This window comes from Sarcophilus harrisii, chromosome 5, assembly GCF_902635505.1.
Source record: "Sarcophilus harrisii chromosome 5, mSarHar1.11, whole genome shotgun sequence".
In the NCBI taxonomy this organism is placed as follows: domain Eukaryota; kingdom Metazoa; phylum Chordata; class Mammalia; order Dasyuromorphia; family Dasyuridae; genus Sarcophilus; species Sarcophilus harrisii.
In genome coordinates this window covers 186,229,892-186,251,691 of record NC_045430.1, presented here as the reverse complement: position 1 = coordinate 186,251,691, position 21,800 = coordinate 186,229,892, and the positions used below count along the sequence as shown (strand labels likewise).

The 21,800-nt window shown below is 34.7% G+C and overlaps 1 protein-coding gene across 1 annotated transcript in view; it reads left to right on the top strand.

Moving 5' to 3' along the window:
- Positions 1-21,800, top strand: part of DGKI (diacylglycerol kinase iota) — a 552,148-nt gene that overhangs the window by 347,852 nt on the left and 182,496 nt on the right. Inside the window, exons 20-21 of the mRNA XM_031939143.1 lie at positions 7,848-8,047; positions 16,024-16,086. Coding sequence (XP_031795003.1) covers positions 7,848-8,047; positions 16,024-16,086 — 263 coding nt within the window. The remainder of the gene's footprint in view (positions 1-7,847; positions 8,048-16,023; positions 16,087-21,800) is intronic.

Genomic DNA, 21,800 nt, shown 5'->3' with positions numbered 1-21,800 from the left:
TTGCTATGTCCTGTGGATGTATAAATACATATTTGTAATCACTAACATCCTGATGGTGCTTCAAACTTTTTCAAATTCTGTAAATGCTTTTTCTCATTTGATCCACATTATCCTATGAAGATCCTACAATTATCTAAAATCTTTTCATAAAATTACTGAAATAATTTTACAGATGAAGAAACCAAGATTGATAGATTTTAAATGACTTGGTAAGTGTCAGAAATTGAATTTAAAACCAAGTTTTTCTGATTCCAAGTCAGAATTCTATTCATTCTGTTGTACTACTTATTCTCCATACCCACCTTTCTAGGAAATTACAATCTAATGAGGGAGAGGAGAGAAAAAAAGGAAGGAAAACTTCACAGATGATTTTGATGCAAGGGACAGTGAAATAACTGGATGGAGTGAAACAAAGATAGTATAAGTAATTTTCATTGAGAGAGAGCATTTTCACCTGAGATGGAGGGAATGCAGAGAAGACTTCATGATAGTGGTGGATCTGAGTTGGCCCTTAGATGTAAGGATTTTCAGTGAGAGAAAACTTTTTTGGGGGGTATGAGGGTAGATGAGATGAGAAAGGGTAGGATGAGATCAAGGATGGGATGGAATACCCTTTGATTGGAATATGGAATACATAAATGGAAGTATTATGGGGGTAAGCTTGTATAGGTAGATACATTCACAATGTATCTTTGAATGCTACAGTCAATGACAGTTATTATTTAGTAAAGAATGGGGAATTACTAGATTTTTTGAGTTAGGTAATAATGGTCATATCTATCCATGGGAATGTTGCTTAAGCTTCTATCTTGAAACGGAATAAATTGAGAGGGAAGACAGGAGGGAGAAGAACCAATTAGGAGGCAATTCTCATAGTCTAGGTAAGAAAACTTGAGGGCCTAAATTGGGGTGATAGCAATGGGCATGGAAAAGAGAAAGCACATATGAAAAAAATGGGGAATTTGGCACTATATGAATGGAGAAACAGAGCAGAAAACAAACCAAAGATAATTCATTATTACAAGTCTAAAAGAGATCAAGGAGATAGTGGAAATATGAATAGAAAATAGAATAGAAAGGATGTTTTTTGGGAGTAAATGATGAATTTAAGTTTGCACACGATAAGTACAAAGTGCTGATGGGATATCTAGCATCATCCTAGTCTGGTGGTATGTTGTAGATAGACGCCTAAGGAATAAGAATTGAATCCTATTTGTAATGTTATGGTTGAAGGCGATAGCATGTGAGCCCTAGAAGAATTAGGGTGTGGAGCAGGAATTCTAACAGGGATCTGGTTAGTAGGTAAGGTGTGAGGCAGAAAGAACAGATGGTTATTTCAAGCATTATACTTTTGGGCCCTCCCATTTGAAAGACAGTCAGTTGTGTATGAAAAGCAAGAGGCATTGACCCTGGTGCTGCTTGTAATTAGTTAATACCCCCCAGGCTGTAAGAAAGCTACAGGATGCTGGGAATCAGGATTATAAATTGTTTTGAAGCTGACCCCTGGGGTGGTTATGGTAGAGTGTAACAGAGGACAAAGTCTGTGAAATTATAGAAAGCAATTAGTAATTGCTCTCTATAAAAAACAAGTAGTAGGAGTATGAGTCATTACCAGTAGGGTATAAGTCAATGTAGCTAAGTAGGGTTTTATGGTTCAGGTATGTTTTGGGTTTTTGAATATATATCCTCAGCATACTCTCATGGTTGAAACTTCATTTAATATATGTAGGAATGGCTGAAAAATTGAGGCAACACACAAAAGTAAGCACCCTGAATTTGTGTCCAGTTGGTTAGATTGAGGTTTCCTGGGATTCCGATTTCTTCTTGAAAGAGTACTTAATGTACAATATAGGTAAATTTAGGAAAGTACTTTTATTTCCTCCACCATGAATTATGCTTAATCCAAAAAAGTATTGGGAAGTAGGCATTCCCAAAGACAGAAACAGAACTATAACCATCATATTCCTTATGCTCTTTAAGGAGATAGACAATTTTGTGGAACTGCTGGTTAGATATTTATGAGATTTGAGATTCATCTAAGGTAAGGCCTTCACTGTCTGAGCAAATAACAAGATCCAGATCTCCGGGATAACCAGGGCCTGACTAGGTTTTTTCTTTCATTAGTCCTTTGTGAGGGATCTTCCTGGTAGTGGGATTCTCCACTGAAAAGCCCTTATCCTTGTTTACTGGGCAATCAGTACCTGATTCTATAATTCCTGAACTCTTAAAAGGCTACATACAGTTTCACTTGGTTGCATCCACTAAAGAAAGTTTAGATCATTTTTATATTTAATATTTTATAGTTAATTAGATTAAGTTCCATTTTTGTCCTCACTTGTGAGAATATTCCTTTATATCTATTAGTCCACATTAGTTAGGCACTGAGACTGTAAACCAATCAATCAGACTAACTGCAGTTGCATTGTAGTACAGTTGTTGAAGTGATATGGCTATCTGGTCTGATTCTGGTGAGGAAGGGTACTATGGAGATATAAATTACCACTTGTGTTGCATTGAAAGTCCCTTAAATGCCACTTGTTCCTTTTAATTAAACCCAAATTAATTAAATTATTATTTAATACCTACATAGGTAGATGCTCCCTGCTTTTAAAAAAGAGTCTGAAATTTCAGTTTTTATCTGCTTTCTCGTGTAGATTTAAATATGAGTTTGGGCAGATAAATGCTTGCTGATTAATTGTGTAATTTATATGTAAATATTAATATAAACATATACATATACTTGCATATGTAGATCTATGTATACATAGACAGATAAGTCATATTTTTACCAAAAATTTCACCAAAGAATTTCTTTCTGCAATGAGTATGAATAAACAATTGTTGACTTTGTGATAGACTTCTCTGGGTATTTGCTATGCTCAGTAGAACAAAAGACTGAAAATTTCAAAGTTAAAATACTAGGATTTGTTGGAAATTGGAGATCACCATAAATAAAGATAAAATATCTCTGAAGTGATCACATAAGCCAAGGGGAAGATGATAATTTAACAAAAGTTGATGCAATTTAAAGATTTTTTTACAGGTATTACATATAATTCTGTATATACATAAGTATACACATACACACACACTATACAGAGAGAGAGAGAGAGAGAGAGAGAGAGAGAGAGAGAGAGAGAGAGAGAAATCTGTTATTTGATAAATCCTAAGAATAGAATGATTTTTCCTTAGTATGAGATTTGAAAATAACAGCTAGCATGATTTTCAATGCAAAAGTAAGCATTATTGCCAAAATAAATGTAAGACAGGACTATCCACTGAACTGTTAGTATTTAATATAGTTATAGAAAAAACAGTGTTACAATAAAGCAAGAGAATGAAATGAAAAGGCTAAACACTGACAAAGAAGTGAGTCAGTAAAGAAGGATATTTGGATCTTGCCTCCAACACTGTATTCCAATGTGATGTCTCTGAGCTGTCTCTGACCTTTCCTCATCTGTAAAATGGATGCTACTTATTATAACTACTTCTAAATATGTTGTGAGGATCAAATGTAAAAAAAAAAAAAAAAGCTTTGTAAATCTTAAAGTGCAAAATAAACACAAACTGTTAACATTTTTTATTGCATACATAATTAATCAACTAGATTTATCTCCACAAACCCATGAATTTATGTGAGAAAGCAGACAAAAATAACATGGATACAAGTATGTAATATTTTAAGTGAAACAATAAGTGGTAAATAAAAGAGAACAGATAGGTTAAAAGAAAGTATTAGATGGTTGGAAGGAATGCTAGAGGTTCAAAAGGGAAAAAAATGGATCTGTAAAGACAGTTTCTGGAATAAGAGGGAAGATGAGTAATGAGAAAAACACTCCCACTATGCAAATATTAATTTCTATGCAAGATCAATGGACAAGTAATTTCTACCTGGCCTTGATCTTGGGCAAACATAGTATTAAATTGCTTTCTATAATTGTCACTGTAAAGCTTTTGAATACATCTGATTCACACCAGGATCAACCCTCATTGTGTCTGTGGGGATTCTCATCAATGTTTAATGTTTTCTCTGGATTTCAGAATGTACACAGTTCAGGATGGCAAATACCATGACATTAAGTTAGATCAATTCTTCGCTACTATTCTGTACTCACAGTACTATGGCAGATGGTAAGGTAGAAATAAAGCTGAATTTGAAGATAGAGGGCATGCATTTGAATTCTGGCTTCAGTGTTTACTGCCTGTCAGCGTCTCTGGGTTTTAGTTTCCTCATCTTTCAAATGAGGTGATTGGGCTATCATTGATTTGTATAAAATGATAGCATCCTTATGTTTTTGGTGACTGAAATGGAAAGAATCATTAAAATAATGCTTCACAATCAGCATTCAAAAATATGTCTTGGCAGGCTAGAATGTGGGGTCAAATCTCATGAAGTGAATATCAGTAAAGATGCAGTTTAGTATAACTGAGAAGGAGACAGACTTAATCAAGTCAAGAAAATCCGGGTTAAAGTCCTACCTCTAATAAATAATGATTATGTGGCCTTAGGTGCATTATTTAACCTCTCATTGCTCTAGAGAACTCCCTTATTCCATAAGTTGTAGAGATATATCTAATTTGCCCTTGGTAAAGGGAATTTCCTCACCCAAGCATTTCCTGTATCATTGAAATCTCAGGTTTAGTCCCTATCCATAAATATAGAATATTGATTACACTTGGGTTCAAAAAATGACAAGTACAAGATAGAGGAAGCATGGATAGAGAGTAGTTTGTTTGTTTTTTTAACTTGGGGATTTTTTTGTGGAACATTAGCTTAATATGAGTCAATAGTGTATAATATAGAGTGATCAAGAAAGTTGAAGTAATCATAGGTTTTATTGAAAGAGACATAACTTCCAGAAATAAGGGGAAGGCAATTTCAATTTCTTCTTCTTTTGCCAGACCACATCTGAAGTGTTGTGTTCAGATCCAGGCATCAGGTTTTAGAAAAGACACTGATTAGTTGGAGAACATCCAGAGTAGGGGCCAGGAAATTGAGGGAATTTGAGTTTGTGCCATATGAAAATCCACTACTGAAAATAGGAGTGATTAGTCTGCAGAGGTGAAGGTTCAAGGAATACATAATATCTGTTGCCTTTAAATATTTAAAGGGCTCTCATGCAAGACAAGCCTAAACCTTTTCTTCTTGGCTCCACAGGATAGAGTCAGGAGCAATGGGTAGAAAGGGTAAAGAAGAAAATTTAGGCCTGATATGAGGAAAAACATACTAGTATGTCAAGTTGGCCCAAAGTGAAATGGGCTTCCTTGGAAAGCAATGGGCACAAATGAGCATGTCTATATCCATATGGGAGAAACTTGATCAGATTGAGTGTGTGAATGAGAGAATTCTCTTTTATATGTCCAACCTATTTTGTAAACTTTTAATTGTAAATGATCTAAAATGATCTTGATATTGAAAAAAAATATTCTTGATTTGATTTGAAATGTCTGCACTCACATGAGTAGTAACTAGTAGAGCTAGGATTTGAATCCAGGTTTCCAGAATTCAGAGTCTACCATGTTTTCCATCATACCATGATGCCTTTCACTTGCTTTATTCTATTATTAAATAACATCAGTCAGAAAATAGTAGTAGAAAGAGCACTAGATGTGGCATCAGAGAACCTGGGCTTGAATCCTAGCTCTACTACTTACTACCTATATAGTAAAAAATGAATTACTTCATTTTTTCTGAACCCCAGTTTCCAACTTTGTAAAAATGAGTGATGTGAACTCAGTGGCTTTCTGAGCATGTCTAACTTTAAATCTATGATTCTGCAATCCTTACAGACCAAAATGTTCTTACTTCCTGTGATAATAATTATACAGATAATTATGAGATTCTTGATTATTAGGACCTTTGCTAAGTGTTAAGACAGATATGAGCAATGAAAATTATATATATATATATATATATATATATATATCTTTCCTCTGAAAAGCAAATTGTACTGGATAAATACATACAGAAAAATATTCTTGCTGGTTCTGTAGAATCATCAGAAATAATGGGCAGAGATTTTGTTTTGTTTTTTTAAAATTCTCTTTATTGTGTTTCATTAAGCTTGAATAATTATATATCATTCCATTGCAGTAGCTGATGAGATGATTTAATAGTTTCTTGAACTCATTATATATTTGCTTCATTCATTTAAACACCAAGAAGTAATATGTAATTAATAAGGATTATTAATTACATTTATTATTATCATATTATTTTATAATTTTATTTATATATGTATCATATGATATAAATATATCATATCAATATATTAAATAAATAAATAAACAGAAACATTATTATATTACATATATAAATAGAAGAATAAAATATAAAATTATATTATTATATATTTTGTATTATAAATTATTTAATAATTACATAAGAAATATGTAATCACTAAGAAGTAATATGTAATTAAAAAATTAAAAAAAAATTTAAATGCCTTCTGAATCATCCTAGAACCAGACATACTGATTACAGCCTTGAGTCAGAGGATGATGATTTTTTGCACATTCTTTGGACTTATCCAAGATTCTAAATGAAATATAATAAAAGTTGTTGCCTGCTTACCTGCCTGACTCCTACTTCAGCCAAGTATTAGATGGCTGAAGAAATCACCAAGCATTTTTGATCTCAGTTTTCCTAAATCTAGCACTCTGTCCAGTAATTCATAAAGTTATTACTCTGACCATGTTAGTCCTAGAATAAACATTTTCAGTGACTCCCTGTTACTTATAGGAATTGGTATTCAAAGTCGCACAATGGCTCCAACCTACCTTTCCAGAATTGATTTATCTTATTTCCTTTTCATAGACACTAAAATGCAATCAAGCTAGACTATTAACTGTGCTCAAATTTAGCATACTGTCTCCTCTTCTATCTTCCTCTATGTATTCTCATCAGCCTTCCTATATGTTAGAATGTATTCCTGCCTTTCAGAACCTTATCTATTTTCAAGGCTTATGATCAGTCTATGCCAAAACTAATCAGGAAAGATAAAAGTCTTTAAAATAAATCCCCAGTAAACTGAAATACTCTTCCTTGCTCCCTACTACTGAAAAATTTGTTTTCCAGTGTACCAGACAATATCCATGTCCATGCAATAGCTTTCCTTTCCTGATTATGTTTGGCAGAGGCCGATTTTGACATTGTCACTCCATCAGTATTTACCAATTAACTGGTAAAGGTTAAACAGCTTAAGCCTATTCAAATGAAAAGCAAGGACCAATCAATGGTTAGAAATTTAACATTTATAATCATGTGGTATATTTTCGAAAGTTAAAATTTTATAAATTAGATAAAAATCATTTAGAACTGAATTTATATTTTTTTTGCTTCATTTCTTTGGTCTTGTCTACATTCCCTCTCCATTGATTTTCTAATGGGAATTTGTAATGATGGGCAAGTTAATATTCTGACCTAGCCCTGTAGTTAGAAATAGGGGAAAGTAAAAAGTAGAGGAGAAATTATAAGCAACCTTACAAATGCTTATGAATTGGCAGATTTGTTTTAACCAGAGTTATAGGAAGTCAGAGTTGGGAGGCATCTCAGAGATTATCTAGTCCAATCCCTTCTTTTTATAGATGAGGAAACTGAAGCACAGAAAACATAAATAGTTAGTTTATGGTAACATGGTTACTAAGTACAAAATCCAAGAACAGAACCCATTCATAAAGTTGGTGTTAGCATCTTTCTATTGGCATTGGGGGCACCAAATTTCAACATGTTTCTATCAAAGTTGTTGGTTAAATACCAGATTGAGATTCCAGTTGTTGTGAGTGATTGATAAGACATGAATACCATTTCTATCTTCCTTTTATTCTTTTTTTTTTTTTTTCTGTAGGCTGCCCTGCAAGTTGGAGGCCATGGAGAAAGATTGCATCAGTGCCGGGAGGTAATGCTACTAACATACAAATCTATCCCCATGCAAGTGGATGGAGAGCCTTGTAAGTTGGCCCCTGCTCTGATTCGGATATCCCTGAGAAATCAGGCCAACATGGTGCAGAAGAGCAAGAGGAGAACATCCATGCCTTTACTTAATGAGTGAGTCATATTCTCACTTTAAATTACTTCTGTGAGGCAAAACTTAGAGAAAGGAAAATTCATAGCATGTGCATGGACTGACTGGTGGCTTTCCCATTTGTGTGTATAAAAAGGAAAGAAAATTCCAGGGGCTTCAGTGGTTCCTTGCTGTATAGCATTTGGGAAAATGCATCATCTCTGTGTTTTATTGTGCAGACTCCTGTACTCCCTTTTTTGTACAAAGTACTATCTTGTGCATGATAGGTGTTTTTGCTTGTTGTTCAAGTGTGTTTGGTTTGGGGGCAGAGTAATTTCAAATTATTCATACTTATCGAAACAGTCTAGGTGAATCTCTACTCATCTCACCAAAGAGACACTCTTACTTTTTACTAGTCTTGGATTATTTAGAGAGAGAGAGAGATAATCTTATCCAGAACTGGTCCTAGGCAAAATGCTGAAGTAGTTTATTTTTAGCATTTTTTTTCTGTTTGTTTCACTATGTCCCCTCACCCCTTTTTAGGTATAGTTTCCTCATGTCTCCCAATTTCATGACCGATCAAACCTTGCTCTAAATGATATTACTTTATGTTTAAAACTATTCCTGGCCCCTTCTACCCCATAACAAATTTATCCATCATTTATGTGGTACATTTGAAGGCTATGTCATTTGACTGAATTCCAGCTAATCTGAAGGGGGAAAAAGAATTGAAAGAAAGTTTTGTAACTAATAATGTGGTGCTCATTCCAGCTAACATTTGATTTTTATAGTAATTATCAATGCCTTAGTACAAGAGAAAATCTATTTGCTGAGTTTACATAAAGCCATTTCTCTCAGCCTAGAATATCTCTGTGAATACACCTATCTTATTCTCATTCTGAAATATCCTTAAACTGAAGTCAGGGCCAATTATTTAAAAAAAAATCCATTCAACTCATCTCTCTGTCATGGCAATATTTTATTATATTTTTAGATTAAGCTCATTGGTAGAAATGAATATTCTTGGAATGAAAATGATTATGTGTCCCCTATCAGTACTTCTGGAAGAGAGGTGTGAGGGGTCTCCCTTAACCTCTTTCCTTTCTTCTCAGAACTCCTAAATTCTCTGGCACTCATACTATATAAGATGGTTCTACTTAGAGAGGTTATTTATTATTCTTTCTGCCTTTGTCCTTCTGTTATTGATATAAATATATATATATATATATTTACCAGCAATTATTTTCCCCTTCTTTTCTAAAACCATGTGTGATGCTCACTTCTCCCCAGCAATATCATTTGGGAAAAGCAATGATGATTCAAGAACTATATTAAAATAAATGAAAGTCCACCTTGCATCAGTGGGGATCTTGTGTATAACTGATTGATAAGTGAGCATGATAATGAAATAGAATGCTATTCTTTAGGGGGGAAAAATTCCTAGGAAGAAGGATCATTGCCTATCCCATGAATTGTTCCATTGCTCAGTAACCTTAATGATAGGAAACTCTTTTTAAATAATGAATATAGCTTACTCATTATCCAAAGAAGAGTTTGCATTATACGATGTTCAATATTGTGCTATTTTTGTTTTTGTTTTTGTTTTGTCTTTGTATTCCCAGAACCTGAGCACAGTGCCTTGCACATGATAGGCACCTAATAAATGATCATTGAATTGAATCAGATTGAAGAGTTCATAGAAGAAAAGAATCATTAGGGATAAAGGTTAACGAATTTTAATATGAACATATTCAGTTTATGGAAAAATAGCCTTATATTTAGTAAAGCCTAGTAATTTTGCCAAGCTCAAATACAAGTGCCAGGTAGAAAAGTTAAGATTTAAATTTAGATTTTCTGATTAAATCCAGTGTGTTTTCTTATCTATAGTTCTTCTTTTCCTCCAGGTTTTTTTTTCAGCTATATAAACCATTACCAGGAAGAAATTAATAAACTGTCCTCTATTCCTACTGATATTAAATGGTAGCTTACTCATTATCCAAAGAAGAGGTTGCATTATACGATGTTCAATATTGTGCTATTTTTGTTTTTGTTTTTGTTTTGTCTTTGTATTCCCAGAACCTGAGCACAGTGCCTTGCACATGATAGGCACCTAATAAATGATCATTGAATTGAATCAGATTGAAGAGTTCATAGAATAAAAGAATCATTAGGGATAAAGGTTAACGAATTTTAATATGAACATATTCAGTTTATGGAAAAATAGCCTTATATTTAGTAAAGCCTAGTAATTTGCCAAGCTCAAATACAAGTACCAGGTAGAAAAGTTAAGATTTAAATTTAGATTTTCTGATTAAATCCAGTGTGTTTTCTTATCTATAGTTCTTCTTTTCCTCCAGGTTTTTTTTCAGCTATATAAACCATTACCAGGAAGAAATTAATAAACTGTCCTCTATTCCTACTGATATTAAATGGAACATTACTATAACTTTAGAGGAGTTAACCTGAAATTCATGAAATTTTCAGGGGAATATGGTTATATTTCAGGGGCTTTGTAAACTTGAGCAGAAAATATTATAAATTCATTTTATACTAACCTCTACCTGAAATAAGGCATTTTCTTTAATTACTTAAAATACATTACTTTAAGAAAGGCACCACCAAATAGCCAAAGGAGTCTATGACAAAAGGTTAAGAATTTGTGCTGTTTGCAAATTTAGCATTCACAAAGCTGAATTTAAAGGAACTGGATCTGAAGTCAAAGTAACCTGCTCTAATTTCATAAGGTTGTTTCCATTATAGCCAAATAATTGTAAAAATAGTTTGCAGAGGGCCTCAGATATGGGGGAGCTCTGGGTAAGATATAAGACCCTTCAGCCCCAGAGGGAACCTGCTGACAATGTCTGCTTCCACTCCCCATCTCCCCTAAGTGTTCTCACTCTTCCAGAGAAGTCAAGGAGGGTGTGACCACCTGTGTTCTACTTGAAGCAAGGGATACTTACAGTAAAGAGATGCATTTACTTACCAGTCACAGGGTGCTTATAGTTAGCATTTACATAATGTGCTGTGGTGATGTAATGTTACTATAGTTAACAGTTGCTCAATGTGATGTGATGATATAATGGTTCTCTAGTTGACACATACTTAGTGTGCTGTCTTGATGTAATAATACCAAGGTATTTAAAGGGCTGAGAGGACTTGAAATAAAGACATCTCCTGCTTTCTTCACTCCTTCACTAAGACTAAGTTTGGATCAAAGATCCTCCAGAGAGCTAGTCCAGACAGAAAATTTGGCACCCCAGCGTGGGGGCTCTAGAAAGCATAGTACATTTTGGCACCCTAATTTGGGGGCTCCAATTTTAGCATGCAAAGGGCTCCAGACTTCCAGAAGGACACTACAATAGTTTTAGATCACAGCTTTGTTTTGTGACAGATAGAAATAATAGTATGATCTTCCTTTCAAAAATCAAACGAAACAAGATGCTTTACTAAAATAATTAAACAGATATTATTATTAAAGACTACCTTTAAAAGATGCTTTATATTTTACTGTTTTCACTCATTGCTTAATCTACCCATGGTTTTATCCACCAACTAATTAAAAATCTTTTTTTCTAATGCTGTAAATCCTTGGTTTTGAGTCTTATCCTTTTCAAGACAGTTCTAGAATTCAATTCAATAATCCACCAAACATTTATTAGCATTGTATATTATGAAGATATACTCAGGAAGATACATTTATATGAGGAAATCCAGAAACTAGAAGAGTGAAGCATGGAGGAGAAAGTTTTGATGAAGATTAGTGGGGGCAGAAGCAGACACTGCTGTGTCAGTGGGTTACATGGGCAAAATAGATGAGAAATATATCACAAAATATATTAAGAAATACATCAGAAACTGAGGATAGAGGTGCTATATAGTAATGAGAGGAGAGTTCAGGTATCAATGGGGGCTCAAAACCATGAAACTATTTTTTAAAAACTTGCTTTAAAGATAATTTCATCTTTGACAAGGTGGAGGAACCTTTTGGATTTCATTCTTACCAACACACAAATTATTCCTTGGCATGGAAAAGATGTGTACTGGATATAATATGGAGAGGGGTAAAGTTAGGAGAAGAAATGACTTTCTTTTTGAGTTTGTGTCAGAGAAAACCAAAGCCAAGCATAGTTTTATATTCACCTTCATTTTATAGATAGCAGATTTCAAAGAGTACAGAAGAATGATAGGATTTCATGGTCTAAAATTCTTCAGTGGAAGTCATCATCCAATAGCAATCATAAGATTTCAAGACTGATTCTGAAGACACAAAAGAATACTGTACTAAAGCTGAAAATGACCTGAGGTTACCAAGTTAAGTTAATGAAACCAAAAACAGGGTTATTGAATCATAGAAATATAGATTTGGCAGGGACTCTAGAAGACCATATGGTTGAAAAGGTAAACTGTGCCTAAATCTCTTGCTTGAACACTTTTAGTGTTAGAAAAGATCATTGCTTCAAAAAGTGTTCCATCCAGTTTTGAGATGGCTTAACTTGTTAGAATTTTCTCCTTAAAACTCCCCAAACCTGCCTGACTCTGTATATCTACCAATCCTAGATTAGCCCTCTGGATCCATGATTAAACCTTCTCCTCTTTCAGAAAACATGCCTTCCAGTATTGAAATATGACAGTGCTGTTGACCAATACATTCATTTAACTCCCTGAAATACCTTCCTGCCCTTAAATTATCCTCACACAGTATGATTTTGAATTCCCCTAACATTCTGACTTTCTCCCATAATCATGCATCAGCTTGTCAACATCATTAAAATGTAGTGCCCTAAAGCATATATGATGTTTCAGATATAGTTTGGCTGACACAGATCATATGGAGTCTATCATCTCCCTTGTTAGGAGCATTGTCCTCAAATCATAGCTCCAAATAATATTAACCTTTTGGGCAGTGATATCACATTGTTGACTGGTTCTTCATGTCTTTAAGCTGGTTTCTTTCATGTCTCTCACTTTTTGCTTGAATAGTTGATTGAAATCATACATATAACCTTATATTTATTTGTTTTTATAAGGCATGGAGAGATTTAGATCTGCACTGATGGAGGGAATTCCCTTACTGATGAGCTCATGGGTCTATCAAACAATAAAAAGAGCTTAGATTCATAATCTTCATACAACATTTTGAGATCTTTTTGGATCTTGATGATATTCATTGTTCTTGGTAAAGAGAAAAAGGAGAGAAATCAATTCTTTCTGACTTCTGAATAGTTCATTTGCAAACTGTATAGATGTGTACTATCTAGTGAATACATGTCTAGGACTCCACTGCACTTTTTCTTAGTACATGAAGTTCTTCTTTGTTCAGCTGTTATAAATATGTATCACACAAAAAGGAAAGAAGAACATTATCTGGAGTGTCTTTGCTGTGCCATTAATATGATGGCTGGATAAATTATGATTACAGAACTTTCTGTGAAAGGCAGCTGGTAAGGAGAGAGAAAGCCAAAAAGGTTCAGTCAACTTTGTAGTACAAAGAGCCTATAAATTTGACTATTAACTTGAGCCAATTTGTAATCTGTCATAGAGCAGTCATTAGAAAGGAGAACAAGAAGTGCTGACTACTTCCACACTCACCCTTTCCAAACACTGTTTCTATTATGCTGTGGCATACTTTGTAAATAAGGACTTTGAACTGAGCACCTGGTTTTTATCCTCCTTGGGTGCACAGAATGCACTGGCAGCCTTGTTCTAATGGCCAAGGACAGAGAGATGTGAGATGGATTTAAACCTGATCTGCTCTAGGCATGGCAGTTTACAAAGCCCAGGGACATAATGCATTGGGCCTTTCAGTAACCCTAATTTTCCCTTTCTTTATACCTTTCCCTCTCTTTTTCTCCTTTTCTTTCTCCTTCTTCCCTCACTATAACTCTCTCCTGTCTCCTTTTTTTCCTCTTTTCTTTTCCTTCTCCCTATTCCTTTCTCTTCCTTTCACCCTTTTTATCTCCCTCTCCCCAAACTCCCTTCTCCTGGACCCATAGAGAATGAGAGTTAGGGTCAGAGAGGAGGGAGGATGGTAGAATGATGTAATAAATAGAGTACCAGATTTGAAGTCAGGAAGAGATGATCCAAGAATTATAAATTTAGACCCAGAAGGAATCTGAGAGGTTATTTAGTTCAAGTTTCATTTTATAAATGGGGAATCAGGGATCTAGAGAGGAGTTTAAATCTTGCCTCAGACATTAAAAGTTTGTGATTCTGATAAGTCATTTAACCTTCCTCAGGCTCATAAAAGGCACCTACTTCACATGATGATTGTCAAGATCAGATAACAAAATACATGTAAAGCACTTTGCAAGCCTTAGAAGATGCTATATAAATATAGTTATTCTTGAAGTGAAAATTATTCTAATCTCACAGCTAACCAATAGTTTGACCTTGGTCAGAATCACTTCAAGCCTTAGTTAAACTCTAAACCTAAATTCAGTTTCCTTTACTGTAAAGTGGGGATAATGATAATCCCTGTCATTCTGTTCTCTTTGGACTCCTCTGAAACACAAATGAGATAATATAATAAAGTACTTTGCAAATTTTAAAGCACTATGTAAATGTGAATTCTTATTCCCCCCCCCCAAGATTTCTATTTTGGAATAGCTAAACTATTGTTCAGGATAATTAGAGATTTCAAACACAAATTCATAAAATCGCTAGGTTCCTTACCAGGTCTAAGAGTTGTAGAAATTACATAGTTCAGTATCTTTAGGATTATTTCTCTAGGACCAGCTGAAGTGACTTTTAAGAAAAGAGAAGAGTAAACAGTTGTGATGAAGGGAGAGATGTCTCCTCTGGACTTTAAACTTCACATCCCAGATCTTTCTCTACATGTATGTCTTCTGTGTCTCTATTTCTTTCTCCTTTCTCTGACATTTTCTCTTCTTTCTGGCTTTTTCCTTTTTCCTCTTTTCATCTCCACCATCTTTTTCCTCCTCCTCCTCCTCCTCCCTTCTTCTTCTTCCTCTTCATTCTAGAACACTTGCAATAGGCATGGGGATGGAGATAAGGACTGTGATTTTATTGGTATGGGGAAGTCCCATGTGAGGAAACTCCCCCAATCAATGCAACTTAGTATCTTCTCTGCTATTAATAGTATTTGAGAGTAGTCCAGGGCCCTGGAATCTTAAATTGCTTGGCCAGGAGCACACAGATTATATATGTCAGAGACAGGATTTAAACCCAAATATTCCTCACAGAGCACCTCTTTTAAAGAAGATAGTTGCTTACCTTTTCTGGGAATCATATTCCTCTTCTATAAAAGTTTAAAGGGTTGGACCAGATGAAATCCAAGACCCCTGAAATCTCTTAACCTTTAATCTTATGAAAATAGTCTGTCCCTTGAAGTATTTGAAATATAATTATGGGAATGTCTTAATCTGTCTGGTGTTTGCTCTGAAATTGTGATAATGACTTCTATATGGACCTAAGGACAATTAAGGTATTTTTGCAGCATTAATGGACTGCCTCTTATATAGGCTGGCCTTAGAAGATTACCTGCTCTTGTATGATCCAAGAATTTAAGGGGGCTGTGTCCAAGGACAAATTTCATGCCTCGCTACCCCAGAGACTCTTTTGGGATTTGATGCACTGACTACACAAACCAACCAGTGTAAAATGTATTTATCCCTCAATTGGTGTCCTGGAAACCCTAAGAGGAAGAAGTGGTAACCGTATTTTTCTCACAGATTTCACCTTCATCCTAGCATGGATGGTCTCATGGTACCATCCCTTCCATTTAACGCATCACCATTAATTCTCCCAGTGCTCAAATGCTTATGGGCCTTGGAGACAGCCCCTTCCATTTGTTTCCCTGGCTTTATCTGTCACCTGCTTCTTGGATGCCTTCCATGCTTGACATTATTTTCATTTTCTTTTTGTTCACCTTTTGGTGAGACACTCATATAATTTCTGTTTAAATTTTGTGTGTCTTTCTCTCTCTCTCCTGGCTTGTTCCTTGTCTGTCCACGCTGTTGTGCTGACTCTGTCTTCGCTGCTCATTCCCTGCTGCCTCTAGTATCCATAAGGTGCAAACCACTGATCTGAGGAGAGTTTCTGCTCCCCCTGGCTCCTTCACCATGTGAGTATAAGGTTGTTAAGTTTTAATTTTTCTTCCATTCTCTAATGATCTGCTACCTGCATCCTTGGATTTTTCTTCCACTCTTCCAGCGCTGCTGCACTGAAAATGTTTGGAGACTAGAAGATTTAGGGTAACAGATTTCTTCAAAGCCTATAAAATGGTGTTCTATTCATTTTATTTGATTCAAGGGAGCCTCTCTGTAAGCAATGGTTGAAAATTGCAGAGACATTTTTTTTCAATATTCAGATAAATTTCCTGACTATTAGAGTTGATTCCAAAGTGGAAGGGGCTACCTTGTGATGGAGGAAATTTGCCATCACTGGTGGCATTCAAGAAGAGGCTGTATCTGAGCCATAATTAAGATTTTTATACCTAGGATAAAGTCAGGAGCTAACCTGAAGTCCTGTTTCTGGGCAGAGAAATACCTACTGTGTACTGGATGACCACTGATTTTCTGTACTGCTGAAAACCTGGTGTGGCTAGGTGTCTGTGTCTGTGGCCACTGGAGGGACCAAGTATGTACTGTAATGGTGCTTTCCTCACTCTATAAATTTTACACTCTGGGGAAAAGCTCCAATCTCCCTTTCTGACTTATAGCTCTGCACTGGGCAATTGCTTGTTAGAATTTTAAAGATGAAATTTCTATTCAGATTTAATTGGACCAAATGATTGCTAAAATTTTGTGATCCTATGAACAATAATGGAATGTTTCCTTAATTTTTGGATTGATTCATATTAATCTTATCCCATTTGTTCTTGCTTCTTCTTTTCAAAGTTAACAATATAATATTATATTTATACTTTTTGGGAAGGTGGGAGGAGAGGAGTTCTCTAATTATACATACTACAAATGGACATTTTCACCGAGGTATAGCAATAGCTAAATTAAGGGCTCTTAAACTTTTATCAAGGGCTCTTAAACTATACTTTGGGCAAGTTGATGAGGTCCATGGACCCCCTTTTCAAAGAATGTTTTTAAATGTGTTGGATAACAAAAGAAACTTATGATATAAAAATGGAGTTATCAATATATTACAACCAAAAAAAAAACCAAAAACAAAACTAGTTCATCAGTCATAGACTAAAAAAACAAAAACAAAAAATAACCCATTCTGGTTTATCCTTTTCCCATTACTGTTGTCTATCCACAAAATAAAGACTTAGATCATATGCCTTTAAAGTTCATAAAGCCGATAAACTTACTTTATATTTACTTTCAGTTCTGGTAAGATGAGGTATAGTTTTGTTTTCTGGTAGAAAAACAGAGACAGCTAGGAGATACAGTGCATAGAACCATGGACTTTAGGGAGTCAGAACTCAAATACAACCTTAGACAATTATAGTTGCGTGAATCTGGAAATATCATTTAACCTCTATCTGCCTCACGTTCCTCATCTATAAAATGGGGATAACAATAGCATCTCCTTCAGGTTATTGTGAGAATCAAATGGGATCATACTTATAAAGTGCTTAATTAGCAGAGTTCCTGACATGTATTAGATGTTAAATAAATGCTTGCTTCTTTCCGTCCTTTCTAAAAATGGAGAGAAGTAAAAAGATAACCACAAAGGAAAATGAACAGAAGAGGGCACTGTGATTTTTTTTTCTTACTTTGCTGCCCAAGAATAAATTCCCCAGACCTTAATACTGTTTCTTCTTGACTAATTAATTTCTAACTAATTATCTGATGATATGCCAGATTAATATCTACAGATTAGAAATTTACCCTTATTTATTTATTTCTCCCAACCTAATTCTAATGGAAGACTAAGAACTTGGGAGAGGCAGTAAAATTCAGGGAATGAACATTCCCTTTGGGTTCCAAAGTCTTAGTTTCGATGATGCTGGGTAAATAATTTAACTTCTCTGAGCCTTGGTTGTTGTCATGCGTGAGGGGAATAACAATAATTACTTTGGGCAGTGTTGTAAGAATTGAGTGACATAAAAGTATGTGAAAGCATTTTGAAATTGTTAAGTGATATCCAAACATAGATAGTGATATTAATTTCCATCTGGGGTATGAGTACTTTCTATTAGTAAGAAAAGTACAACGTGATTGCTACCTTTTAGGAAATAGAACTAGAGCTCATCATGTTCAGAATCTCCAGAGATGGAGAAAAAGAATGGGTTATTATCCATATCATCTTTGTAGGTCACTGATATTCCTGCTGTTGGCTAGGGCTTGGGGGCTCACTTATTTAGAGGGGCATTCTATTCCTTTTTCCAGTCTGATGGAGTTTTACCTTTCATTGCTGCTAATAAATAAATATGATTTTGTTTGTTTGGTTAGTAAAGCAAATTAGGCCTGGGCAATTTTAGGCTTGGAAAACCTAAACCCAATGGAAGAACTACATTTGTGTTTACATAAAGACAAGAAATTTATTTTAAAAGCTACAGAATAACAAAACATATTAGTCCAGTAATTATGAAGCATAACTATTAAATACAAAGTAGAGCTGAGGAAATATCCCGGGAAAGAAGCAGCCCAAATTGCAGAGGATTGCAGCAAGTAGGAAAGTTGTAGAGAAGGAAGTGGGATCCCTTGCTCTCTCTAAGTTCACTGTGGGGTGTTTTGATCTATATAATTATATAAACAGGGTTCTAGCTCACATTTAGTACATTCTCTATCAATCATACATCAAATACAATACCTTTTAATTGGTAAATATAGAAAATAAGTTACTAGGGGGAAAATATTACTATCCTTAAAGGGGAATGATTTTCCACAGATCATCTCATCACTGTTAGGAACAGGAAGCTCCCTTGAATAGTTCATAATCTTAGGGAAGCACAGCAGCTTCAGGAGCTCTCATGACTAACATCTCCCAGGTGGATTTTAGTGGAATTCCATTTCTCCTGGCCAACCACCCCAACACCACAGGTAGCCACTTTTTGACTGCTATTATCTGGTAACTGGGCTTCCTCTTTTCCTGAGCAGAAAAAAATCTCATAAGGTCTAGATTTTTTGTTGTTGTTGTTAGACACTCCTGTAATTTCCCTACTTCTCTTCCAAGCAGTAATTCATCATTGGTTAACTTGATATTTAGGTTAGAGTGAATAAAGTTCTTTCAACCCTTTAGCAGTGCCCCTAGCAACAATGCCATGTAAATTACCCTAAATGCCACTTAAAATTACCTTAACAACACTGAGGGTGGGCAGAAGCCTTATGATCATGATTCCTGTGGCTTCTCTAAGGTTCTTGACCCTTACATAAAAATAGGGGTCCTATAGTCTTAGTGCAGTTTTAAGTGATTAAAGCACTAAGACTGTTGAGACACCCTGTATTATTACCAACTCTCTACTTCCCCCTCACATCTTTTTGAAATAAGTTTGGAAATGAAAGATGATTTGAATTTAAGCTTTAGAGTTAGTGTTCCAAATGTAAGAGGTTTTAGCATTCAAAAACCATTACCAGTAAATCCTCTGCATCACATTCCCGGCTAATGGGGATAATAATCCTTAATTTTTTTTTGATTCAAAGTTCCTTCAGATGGAATGAGGATTTAACCTGTAATGGGGTTTCTCAGAGGTGGGTATGCTTGCATTTATGCCTCTTCTATTTTTCCTGATTGCTTTAATCTCTGAGGAACAATATGAAACTTGATATTTTCTATTTTTCATAATTTCAAATTTTCATTTTTAAAGATTATTATATAGTTATGTGCACATAGTGCACATAGTTATGTAAAAGCAAAATGACTGTCCTACCTTTGACATAAAAATGAATCTCAAGTTGTTTCCTAAAATTGTTATTTTAAAAGATTAATCATGTCTGTGTAGGCTGAGAAACAATCTTAGGCATCATATGTTCCATATGTCAAAAGATTAGCATGAGAATAGGATGAATATTTACTTCTAACTTTTGTGCCAGAAATATGGCACAGTAGAAGGATACTGAGCTCCATTTAATAAACTCAGGGTCAAATCTTGCTATCTTATTAGTCTTATCATCTAAAGCCCATCTAGCACCTAGGGGAAAACAGTATATGTTAAGTGAAGCATACTTATTAAGCACCTACTATATCCCAGGCACTGTGCTGTGTGCTTTCCAGACATCATCCCTCTTAATCTTCCCAACAACTCTGGAGAAGTTGATCAGCTAATTAATAAATAATTAATGGATGATAATATTATAAATAATGTAAATAAGTAATATTAGGTTAAGAAATTAGGTAACTTGTATCTAAGTCTGGAATTGAATATAAGATTTCCTGACCCCAAGGCCAATCAATGTTTGATCCACTGTGACACCTACCTGCTTTCCTTAGAGTGAAAATTCTTTTTTTTTTAATTTATGTTTGAAAAAGATATAATTTTGCCCTTGGGAGCCGCTTTAGCTCCATAAAAATTTTGTTGTGTTACTTTATTATAATTTTCTTCACAAAATCTTGTTTCTATTGGGGTTTTTGACAATTTAATTGTTTAAGATTTCAGTTTTAAGTCTCCATTTCGTTTTGTGGTTTTGGATTGTTTTCCCTAAATTGGTTATTATTTTATTGTGGAAAGGTATTTTTCTGCCTTTCAACTTTTTCTTAATAATGCAATAATTATACTGCTCTGTCTTAGCTATAGCACTTATTTTAGTGAAAATAATTGAATATGATAATAGCTTATACTATGTCAGGTTTGGAACGGGAAGGGTCTTCAGAATTTTGCTAATCTAATACTTTCATTTTACATATAAGGATACTACAGGAAGTTAAATGACTTAGGTGTGGTCTCTCAGGTAGCAAGCACAAGAGTCAAGATTTGAATCCTTTAGATACCAGAACCAGTGATCTTTCCAATGTATCATGATCAATATGAATCTTCACTTCAATCATTCTCCCATGCCTATTCTATAAGGATGAAAAACAGCTTCATGAAGTCTGTTCAAATGGAGAACAATGTGTATAAGATACTGTACCAATTCAGAAAAGCTTTGAGAATGGGACCATCAGAGTACTACATTAAGTCTACTGAGGACCAGCCAAGCTAGATTTGTTGAGGTTTATCACCAATTTTGAACACAAAAATTTGTTTAATCAGGCATCAAAGAGTTGTTATTTTCATTTGTATATCAGTGGAGTGAGCACCCATTCATACAGATGAAATCATGTATTTTTGGAAGCACTGAAGGCAATGAATATGAAAGCATAAAATGGCACAAAGTGCTATTTAATTTAAATTATTTTAGTAATAAAACATAATGATATGAATATTTTTTTCTATTCAGAAAAAACTGTAATTACTTCTTTATTTTTCCCTTTTTGCTCTGTTTTGAACTCAGAAATTTTTGTTCATGTAATAAAGGAACAGGCTGGCATAGTAGCTAAGGGCTGGTTTTTAAAAACTTAGTTTCAATCCCAGCTTCTGATCCCTATTAACTATGTGATCATAGTCAAGTTACTTAATTTTTTTTTTCTCTGTGAGGCAATTGGGCTTAAGTGATTTGCCAGGGATCGCACAGCTAGTAAGTGTTAAGTGTTAAATGTCTGAGGTCATATTTGAACTCAGGTTCTCCTGACTACAGGGTCTCTGCCACTTAGTTGCCCCTTTCTTCTTCTTTAAAGATAAACAGGCAAAGTATAGGAAATTATTCAAGCAATCAAAATTCCTGGGTTCTCAATTCTTATTGGAAATATAAATTCCCAGTTTTTTTTCCTCTTTCACCTCTACAAGGCAATTCAACAAATATGGATTAAGTCCCATGGGGTACAAACCCTGAGTTTTTG